The sequence below is a fragment of the Chanos chanos genome, chromosome 7 (assembly GCF_902362185.1).
Source record: "Chanos chanos chromosome 7, fChaCha1.1, whole genome shotgun sequence".
NCBI lineage: Eukaryota > Metazoa > Chordata > Actinopteri > Gonorynchiformes > Chanidae > Chanos > Chanos chanos.
Window position 1 is genome coordinate 8,985,480 of NC_044501.1, and position 10,617 is coordinate 8,996,096.

The 10,617-nt window shown below is 41.6% G+C and overlaps 2 protein-coding genes across 2 annotated transcripts; one reads left to right on the plus strand and one right to left on the minus strand.

The window, feature by feature from the left end:
• Positions 1-543: 543 nt before the first annotated feature.
• Positions 544-6,361, plus strand: f8a (coagulation factor VIII associated). The gene is made up of 12 exons (XM_030780589.1): positions 544-602; positions 1,072-1,118; positions 1,256-1,328; positions 1,620-1,779; positions 2,252-2,320; positions 2,503-2,623; positions 3,659-3,751; positions 4,103-4,167; positions 4,418-4,499; positions 4,823-4,869; positions 5,667-5,722; positions 5,894-6,361. Exons 1-12 carry the CDS (start codon positions 544-546, stop codon positions 5,973-5,975), a joined length of 954 nt encoding a protein of 317 aa, XP_030636449.1. The 3' UTR covers positions 5,976-6,361.
• Positions 6,362-8,803: 2,442 nt separating this feature from the next.
• LOC115817517 (epithelial membrane protein 1) lies at positions 8,804-10,321 on the minus strand. Its single transcript, XM_030780832.1, has 4 exons — positions 10,244-10,321; positions 9,925-10,033; positions 9,371-9,511; positions 8,804-8,964 (listed from the first exon to the last, which is right to left on the minus strand). Exons 1-4 carry the CDS (start codon positions 10,319-10,321, stop codon positions 8,804-8,806), a joined length of 489 nt encoding a protein of 162 aa, XP_030636692.1.
• Between the last annotated feature and the right edge of the window lie 296 nt (positions 10,322-10,617).

Sequence of the window (10,617 nt, forward strand, 5' to 3'; positions counted from 1 at the left end):
TCCAAACATACAATAAAACCTGCCCTTCAAAACCATTCCACGAATCAAAGGGAGCGCGGTGAACGCGCTTTCGCCCTCCCTTCCCATTTCAGATGTTCTTAGCTTTTTTTTTTTTTTGCTTTTTTTTTTTTTTACTGATGACTTAATTTTATAATTTCACTTTTTAAACATCAAATGAAGTTTTCCAATAAGAACGTTACTGAATACAACTGTTACAAACAGAATTAAAAAAAAAAAAGTTAAATTCAGTAGCCTAAAGATTCAATAATCCATCCTCTACATTCATTTAGATTTATGAATGTGGAATCCTTTTGCTGAAGGGGTTGTACGTTTCTGGTAGATTTTCGTAAAACAACTGTTGTTGTATGTTTAAATTTTATGTTCATCCCTTCATAATTTCAGATTTGTATCAAGATTTGTCGCAGATACACTTAGTTGATGTTTCATCTTTGGAAATTACGACACAGTTGGGGAACCTGATCCTGGATCAGCTTATACAGGCAGACTGTAAACTCTGTACACGCCCTCCACACATCATCAAAAATGGCCGCAGAGGGTGATTTTCTGACGCGCTACCGAGCGGTGTCTAATAAGCTTAAAAAGTACGATATTAATGGCTTGATCATTTATATTACATGTAGTTACCCGGTATTATATACCATTCTCAATCAATCAGCTAGTTATTGCCAAGATCTATAAACAGGGGATGTATCTTGTATTAGGCACTCAGTGACAGCTCGTTAGCAAACATGCTAACTGAAGATAAACAACTCGCTGTCACGAAAGCAATATCGTTCAGCATTTTTTGACTGTCAAGTTTCGGTGCTGCGTTATCTGTAGTTTATTTTTGACTGCCATTGGTCCTCTAAAATCTAACAATATGTGTGCGTTTCATATGCAAGTTTGTTTTTATTACATAGGAGTTTGGGATGGTGTTATTAACAGGAGTAACGACACCAGTCTTTACAGCAAGCTCTGAACGTAAATTTGTAAGATATCTATGCGTAGTTTCTCTAATGTGCCGTAAGATGTTGATATGTTAGTAACGCTGTACCTTTCATTTGTCTAAAGGCGTTTTCTGCGGAAGCCCAATGTTGCTGAGGCGAGCGAGCAATTCGGTGAGTTTGCACTCGGTGTAAACTAATCCACGTGTTTAACTTGACAGAGAGTTAAACACGTGGATTAGAACTTGTATGTAAACATGAATTAGCATCATATATTTAAAAGTTAACTGACTGTGAATGTCTTATTTCAGGCCAGTTAGCAAAGGAACTGAAACAGCAGGACTGTCTCCAATATGCAGCGTTCTGTAACCTGGCCATGGCCCGGTACGTCAGTATAGACCTTCAGCATCAGCTGACCAGCACGGATCAGAGAAACCTGATCTGCGGTGGTGTAGAGTGGTCTTAACTTCTCTAATAATAATACCAATCAGTGAAATCTCCTTATATCTTTGAAGTTATTAATGGATATTAATATTCAGTGCTTTTATCTAGGGGGCTAACGTTTAATGCATTCATTATCTGTACAGATGTGTGTGTGTGTGTGTGTGTGTGTGTGTGTGTGTTTTAAATTCCATCTAGGTTCTTGACATTGAACCTCTTCTTTTTTTTTTTTAGATGCGAGCAGACTTTGTTCAACGCTCCGGGAGAGGCCCTGGCCCTGACCGACGCTGCCCGTCTTTTCCTGTCCGCCGAGCGGGAGACAAGGGCGCTGCAAGCCCCCGGCTTCGACGAGCACATGCAGGCCGCACTCAACTGCTACAGCTTTGCAATCAAGGTACCGTTTCACATTCCGTTCCGTTCCGTTCCAAATCTCTGAACAAGTCTCCGTTCTTTGTCCATACTTACCATGGTGTGCTGAAGATGGGACATGTGTGTTCATTAACATCAGTGTGGCTACGCTTTGCACATACCAACATTTAGACCAGAGCTAATAAAGGAGAGGACACTGGATTGGGGGGGTGCTCTTTGGGAGGGGACTGGATGGGTGAAACAGTGATGTTCTGTGAGCCTGTGTGTGTCTGTCTGTCAGGACATTACATGTGAACCCTGTAACGCAGGGGAACAGCTAACACAGTTGATTTGCCCCTAGAGTCATCACACCCAAGTCGTGGCTACATTATATTGTACCTCCATGTTCAGGTTACTATGTCATAGTAGCAAGCACATAACAAAAACCGACCTAAGATATGGTTAAAGTCAAAGTCGTCGAAGCGCCATTTGCAAACAGGTTCATTCTGTTAATGCAGGTCTACATTGAGATGAACCAGCCAGTGATGGCGGCCAGTCTGTCCCATGAGCTTGGCAATGCTCTTAAGGTAAGAAATAATGATTTTTACATACTACACTTTTATTGAAAATGGTGATTAATAATGACAATGTTGAAAACACACACACACTCTCTTTCTCTTTCCTCCCCCCCCCCCCCCCCCCCCCCCTCTCTCTCTCTCTCTCTCTCTCTCTCTCTCTCCCTCTCTCTCTTTCTGTCTCTCTCTGTCAGGAGATGAACAGACCGGGTGAGGCAGTCATCCACTTTCAGAGAGCAGCAGAGCTCCAGTCTCAGACGCCCATTGAGGCTCTGCTTTCTCTGTGGGAGATGGCCTCCTGCAAAATACTGACCCGTGAGTACCGCAGAACAGGAGAGAACTTCCTGCAAGATATCGATCCACAGAGCGTGTGATAGCCCGCGCATTACGGAAACAAGCAAGACGCTGTGAATTAAGCCCATCCTTTGCTGCTGAATCTCTATTTATGCCTAACGTTTTGGCTGTAAAGATCATTCCTAAACCTTCCCTCTAAGACTGTTCAGTGAACTCGAGCTCTTGTTATGAATCTTATTCCTAGCAAGCCCCATTCATGTGATGCAGAACAAGGGTGTTGTGTTTGGCACTTTGTCTGTAGAGATAATGTGCTGCAGGGATAACCGTGTTGATTGTAACGGAGCCTTGACTGATGGTTGTAAAGGCCTGTTTGTGCTGTTTGATAGGTGATTATGACAGAGCCTTGGCTGATGATTGTAAAGGTCTGTTTGTGTTGTTTGATAGGTGATTATGATGGAGCCTTGACTGATGGTTGTAAAGGCCTGTCTGTGCTGTTTGATAGGTGATTATGACGGAGCCTTGGCTGATGATTGTAAAGGCCTGTTTGTGCTGTTTGATAGGTGATTATGACAGAGCCTTGGCTGGTGGTTGTAAAGGTCTGTTTGTGCTGTTTGATAGGTGATGGTTGTAAAGGCCTGTTTGTGTTGTTTGATAGGTGATGGTTGTAAAGGTCTGTTTGTGCTGTTTGATAGGTGATGGTTGTAAAGGTCTGTTTGTGCTGTTTGATAGGTGATTATGACGGAGCCTTGGCTGATGGTTGTAAAGGCCTGTCTGTGCTGTTTGATAGGTGATTATGACGGAGCCTTGGCTGGTGGTTGTAAAGGTCTGTTTGTGCTGTTTGATAGGTGATTATGACGGAGCCTTGGCTGGTGGTTGTAAAGGTCTGTTTGTGCTGTTTGATAGGTGATTATGACGGAGCCTTGGCTGATGATTGTAAAGGCCTGTTTGTGCTGTTTGATAGGTGATTATGACGGAGCCTTGGCTGGTGGTTGTAAAGGTCTGTTTGTGCTGTTTGATAGGTAATGGTTGTAAAGGCTTGTTTGTGCTGTTTGATAGGTGATTATGATGGAGCCCTGGCTGTGCTGTCTGAGATGCAGATGCTGTGTCAGGAGAGAGGCCTGCAGTTACCCGGCACCACCACCCCTGTCGGTCAGTCTCTGATATTGATGTTTTCTGCTTTGTTCTGTTGTATTCTGATGTGTTCTGTTCTGTTCTGTTCTGTTGTATTCTGTTCTGATGTGTTCTGATCTGTTCTGTTGTGTTCTGATATGCTACATACTCTGATACACTTCACTTCTGATAGTTATGCTTGAAATGATTGTAAAAGCAGGATGAGGAAAGCTCCCCCTGTGTCACTGTCTGTTGATATAGATATAGATATAGATACACACGCACACGCTGGTAAACAAAAAAAGACATGCTTTATTATAATGGAAAAACCACAGTGGTGAAAGACCTTGCTTGTTGCCATCGTTCAAAATCCTCTCATCTTCTCCGTAGGTGCATTTATGGACATTGTGGCTAAATGCGAGATCTCTCGAGTCTTGCTGCTTATGTTACTGGAGGTAGGACTGAATTCACTTTACTCTGATTTGGTATATTTTAGTTCTTAACCGCACCGCAGAATTTCACTGTCAGTTTTTTTTTTATTATTATTTATTTTATATATACTGTGTGTCCTTGTTAATATGATATGTGTTAACCTACAGACACTGTATCTCGTTGCAGGATTAGAATGCGGAATGACGTAATTGTGCGGTTTCTGTGGAATCCTGAGATTAACTGTGTTTGTTTGTTTGTTTGTTTGTTTGTCAGCCACCACCTCAGAAGCTCTTACCGGAGCATGCTCAGACGTTGGAGAGATATGCCTGGGAATCGTTCGACTCGCACGGCCAAGGTAGGATTTACACAGATGACCCACCGTTAACGCGGGGCTCGGAAGCCTGGGATTAACTTCGCCTCGGCAGAAATTTCACCTGTCTTGGGTTTACAAACGTTCCTCTCTGAAACCGCGTAAAATATTTGTAATACTCACCCTGTCTGACTCCTGCAGTTGTACCAATCTCTTTTAAGTCTCCGTTCATTATGCCACAAGCTGAATTGGTAGTGAAAACCACATCAGCCGTAACACTGTGCTAACACATTTTGTTGATAGACGGTCATTGAAACGATGGCCTGGTACAGGTCCAGTCTGACTGTTCTCTGTGTCCCCTCCTTCAGTGACCTTCCTGCCTGAGGACGTCTTCCTGCTCCTGCAGTCAGTGGTGGTAAGTGCAGTGATGATGTTTAACCTGCCTGTGAACGAGGGTCAGTCCCGTGGAGAGTTGACCTGTAAACAGGGCGTTTCAAGATTCAAGAGGTTTTATTCGTCACACGCTCGATCGCGCAAGTGCGACGGCAGTGAAATTACTTCGCAACAACTCCGACAGCGGCGCGAACGTAAAGCTAAATGTCCGTATAAAAATTAAATAAAGGAATGAAGAATGTAAAGCCGCGTCCAGGTAAATAAATAAGAGAATCAGTATAAAAATAATACATAATAATATCATGTAAGCTATATACGGGGGGGGTAAACAGTTGGAAAAACGTAAACAGTTTACACTGAAGGTGCAAAAAAAGAAGCATAGTGTAAAACAGATGAGGGTGTATGACCTCGGGCGTGAGTTGATGAGCAGGGCTGTGGAAAAACCGCCTTCCTTCCTTCAGCAGACCCTCCAGCGGCTGGGTCGTTGCCGCCGAGCCCTGTAGCTCGCTCGCCGGGGGTGCGTGACCCCCGCCGGCCTGACGCGGGCCGCGTTCGTCGCCTGGCTTCGGATTGTAGCCTTTGTGGTTTTGCAGAGAACTTAAACGCAACGTGAATTAAACCTTCACGCTTCTTATAATGTTACCCTTGACTTTTGGCCACCAGCGTAGAGATAATACAGTGCACATCTGAACAGAAGGCGTCACAAAGTCGTGAGGCATTTGAACGTGCATCTGTGAGAGAGAGAGACGACATGTATTTACACGCGTTCATTTATATACATGTGTTTATTTTGTTTGTTTGTTTGTTTACTTGGGTCAGATGGCGTGCCAGGAGAAGGACACAGAATCTCTGAAGTCTCTTCAGACTGAGTTATGGTGAGCTTAAAGATCTGTCCTCGTTCCATTAAACAGAATAACCGTGGCAGTAGATTTGGCTTTTGCGATGTAATGTAAATGCATTTAAATACGGGAACACTGCTGTTCAATAACGAATGCAACTGATTTTCACAATAATTCATCTCCTCTCCATCTCTCTTTTCACTGCAGGCCTCTTCTTTCTGCTGAGCACAATCATCTCCTCCACCTTGTTGTACAAGAGAGGATCACCCCCTCCGGTCAGGGCATTTAGTTCAGTCCTCTTTAACATTCCCCCCACCCCCCTATAGAATCACACACAGTGGAACATTCCTGTGCCAATGCCTGGTGCATCATGCAGGGAGAACTGTCAGTCTTATAAGTTCAGCGGGCTAACTGAACTGAGCAGACGCTTGACACATTGCACGTTCAGCTGACCGTCTCTACGTTCCTGTCCGCACAGGATGAAAAAACGTGAAATCTGTTTTTGTGACAAAATGGCTGCTTAGTGGAACATGAGTCTGTATAGGTGTCTGCCTTCCATTTTGATTTTCTCATGCCATTTTGGATCTGAATGTTTAGTGCTTTCGTATTTAGGACATCACAAACTGTGCACTCTATTTATTTTAAGCATCTATGTGAAATACAGTGTTTGTCAGGTGTAAATAAAATTGTACCAGTCCATTTACATACTTTACTGTAGGTTTTTATTCACGTGTTAACTGAGGTGAATGTTTCCGTGTGCATTAACATTGCTTAGCGTCACAGACATGAACAGGAACTGGTCCCCCACATTAAAAAATCGGAGTCATTGTGCTTTGATTCTAGAACCGGCTCAGTGGAATCTCTCCCAGGAAGAACCTCTCTCCTGGCTCTTTGTTCTACATTAGGAGTTTACTCGGTCAATTTCAATATTGTTTGGATCAATAAAGTGTCTGCTCTATAATGTGAGGGCACAAATTGACCTAAAGGAACCTCCCAATGCTGTTCACCTTTCAACTAAGTATATGCCACTTTAAACTTTGATTATAAAGCCGTACAGCATTCCTAGTTTGGGGTTCCAAAGTAAGTTTGTAGGGAAAACTTACTAGAGAGTCGTATTCTGGAATCAGAATCAGCCAGCCAAGTTCTAGAATTCTCAGGAAAAGCACAAAAACATTTACCAGTGTCAGTGACAACAGTATTCATTAATACAGACAGTAAAGACAAGGAAGTGGATTTTTTTTTTTTTTTTTTACTGGTCCAACACAGTTCTTACTTTGAGTTCTCTCTACACCAGTGTGAAACAGGAGGCAAAAAAAAAATTAACATACAGAAATATGGTATGTACAGGAGTAGAAATATAATCTAATTTTGACAGAACTAGCAATATATTGTTATGTTAGGAAATGACTCATTATTTCATGATGCCTATAGTACAGTATAATCTTTCCATATATCCTTTAAAACTACATTTTCATATCATTTCTGTTTAGATATATTTATAGATAATTCACTCTATATTTTCTGTTTGCATTTATTTTTCCATTAAAAAAACAAACAAACGTCTTCATACATTCTTGAACCTCTCTCATCTTCCAGCTCCTCTTTTGGCTTTAGACAATTTGGGCAAGTGTGTGACACCGTCACTAAAACATGCTGTGGAACATCAAATAAACAGCGCTTTTTTGTTGTTGTTGTTGTTGTTGTTTGTTTTCATGACAACATCCTATTTAATCTGTACAAACAGCGCGAGTTCACAAAACGGACAGTCTGTCTTAATCTTAAAATGCGATCTGATCTTCATCGAAGCTCCGACGGTATATTTTCGTGTCTTTATTGAACACGTTAATCTAACATTCTCCGTCTTTGTCGGCAGGGAATCCGTAAAAACCTGAGACTCGATTACTGCTGAGAGGTTCTTTAGCACCGTGTGTTTTGGACGAGGAGGCGTTTCTGTCTGTTACTTTTCACAGAGATTGGAGAGCAGTCTTTTACTTCTGGTTTATCTTCTCATGCAAATGATTTTTGTTTAGCGTTACCTTTACGTACGAATCATAAACAGCAACAGCAGAAGTCTGCAAATCCTTAGACGTCACCCAGGGGTTTTGTTTTTTTTTTTTTTTTTAAACTTCCCCAGAAGATTGGACACGCTGCTCATGAAACTCAAATCAAAATTTTCTGCAGTTTTATACCAAAAACTGTGGATTGCCTGTCTGCAGTACCGCTCAAAACCAAAGCCTGCATAGCTGTTTTTTTTTTTTTATCCATCCTGAGTTTTATGGATTTATTACTTTTTTAACAACCTTTGTCATGAAGAGCAGGTTCTGACTGTGAAACAGAAGTTTATCTTTGGAGGGAGTGCTCCTCAAACTCACACCTGATAGTAATCTCACTGATGAGTACGTCTGGATCAAATTACCCCTTTAACAGGGCCAAGACATCACAAAATGCAAAAATGATACTGTTTGTTTCATCAGATCCCTCTCGTCTATTATTAGGACTTAGATGAAGATCATTTTTAGGAAAGAATACAGCTATAGCACATACTTCTGAGGGATTCTCAAAGTTTCTCACACGAGTGCACGACAGCTGTGATGTTTTGGTGGCACGCAACAATGTTCTTAAAACAGCTAACCATGTGACGACAGAGAACGGTCAGACTGAGTGGACATTCAATGAGAAATCACTGCAGTGCCGTCATAAGCAATGTACTGGTAGTGTCTTATCTATGTCATCATTGTTTAAGTGCAATAATGAAATGAACTTTAAATACAATTGAAGCCCCCTGGGGTGGTCAAACTTTCCAACTTGTGAGTCCTGTGTTTTTGTGTATCAAGTTAGAAATCCACAAGGATAAGCACTGATTCTATGGGTTTCTACGGGTTTTAATCAAGACTGCAAACAAACAAAGCTGTCGGACAGATGCACCGTGGCTTAAAAGCCTAGGAAATCCTGCCTTTTGAATGTTTAAAACTCTCAGATAGTAAATAATGTCTCTTCACACATGGACTTCTCAGTGCTACGAAATAAAGCAATGTCCTTACTGATTATTTGATATACCACAGCACATTTAGACTAATATGTTTCTATACCCAAATATTAACCTCTGGGATAATGGCTTTAATCCATTTTTTTCCTCAGGACGACATAAATGGCACCTGTGGCCAGGGTTAAAAGGAAGACCAGCCATGCCAGGACATAAGAGTACCCATACCAGCCATCTTTCTCCCCTCTGTGGAAATGATCAGTGTAGACTGAGAGAGCTACCATTATACAGAAACCTGGATAAGAGAGAGACAGAGGGAGAGAGAGAGAGAGACAGAGAGACTGACTGACTGATTTTATTCAGAGGAAGTAGGAGTAAAACCTGATTCGGTTCAGTTTTATATTTGATTTTACTTGTAAAACACTTTTTTTTTTTTTTACAGCACATTGTCGTTAAGTCACATGCTTAAGACAAATGTATCTCTTAAAAAAGTCCCTTTTACTGTCTTTATTTTAAACTTACACAACGTAGGTGCGGCGTGGCCAGCTGAAAGTTCTCTTAAAAAAGCTAATGGATTTTCTCATACACTGGGTCACCTTGGGATACCAGTCACGTCATGAACCATAGCTCAGTATTTCCTTCAGTTTACAGAAGACTTAACTGTGATCCTTTGTCTGAATCAGACACAAGAGGATACTCACATGAGGTCAGCTGCAGGACACCAGAGAGAGTGAATCTCTGTCCTTTGCCCAGAGTGAAGAGTTGGAAGATGAACACAAACAGTGCAAAGATGGTAAACAAGCAGGACAGCACTGCAAAAGCCTGAACTGCTTGTAGATAGTCTATGGAGGCCAAAAGAGAAGTCACTTACATTACAGAAGACTGTGAATTATTAGGCATTTCTTGTATGTATTAAGTTAATTGAGTATACGCAATATGGGCCAAAAAGATTCGAACAGTTCGAGTGTTTACTTTCTCAAACGTGTATCAAATAGATTTATTGAAACTTTTACAAATAATTCTGTTATTGATTTCTTATAGACATTCTCAGAAACGAGGTTTTATCGTTTCTTCTCCATCGCGGGTGAGGGGGAAAAAAGTCCTCGTTACACCCAAAGTTTAGACACCTCTACGTCTGCAGTTAAGGTCGCATTTTACTCCTCAATGTATACACAAGATGAAAAACTGAAAGGACGCTAAGAATGGAGGTCACAGTGTTAAAAATCATGCATTCGAGTGTGTTTTCTGAATTTACCTTTGCGATAAGAAGTGGGTAAGTCTTGATACACCCAGACATTATCATCAAATTCCATTACCCATCTACCCCAGATGTCTGAGTACATGTTTCTCGTGAACCACCAAGCCTGTATAAGACCGTAAACAGGTTCGTGTTGCTAATACACCGTTAACTGGTCTAAAATTAGACATGGAAATAATGAAAATCTTGCGTTATCGTTCTGTTGTTATGTCCGTTTAAGTTAAAGGACCGTTAGAATAGTTAGTAGTTGTAGCGCTAAAAAATACAGCGTCGTCTGGAAACAGTGAAGGAAACGGCAAAGAAAGGACAAACTTACATCATCAATAAGGGCGATGAAGAGGAGGACGATGGCAGTGATGTGAAGAAAGGAGATGCCAATCAAAACCTTTAACATATTCACTGAGGATTACAAAATAAAGGATACGGTCAACTTAGGCTTCAGCATCCAAATACAATCATCTTAACAGTTCCATATTCATTCACAGAGCGTTCTGCCCCAAAATATAAAAACGGCCTCTCAGAAGACAGCAAAATGTAGCTGCCAGCGACTTAACACTGTGGGGTGCCAAAGACATGTGTTGGGACAGACAGCAAAACCGCCAGCAGCCACATGTCCTACACACGACAGTTGCGGTGGAGACAGGGCAAGTTAGTCTGTAAACCCAAGCGAGAGATACGCTTTAATTTGTA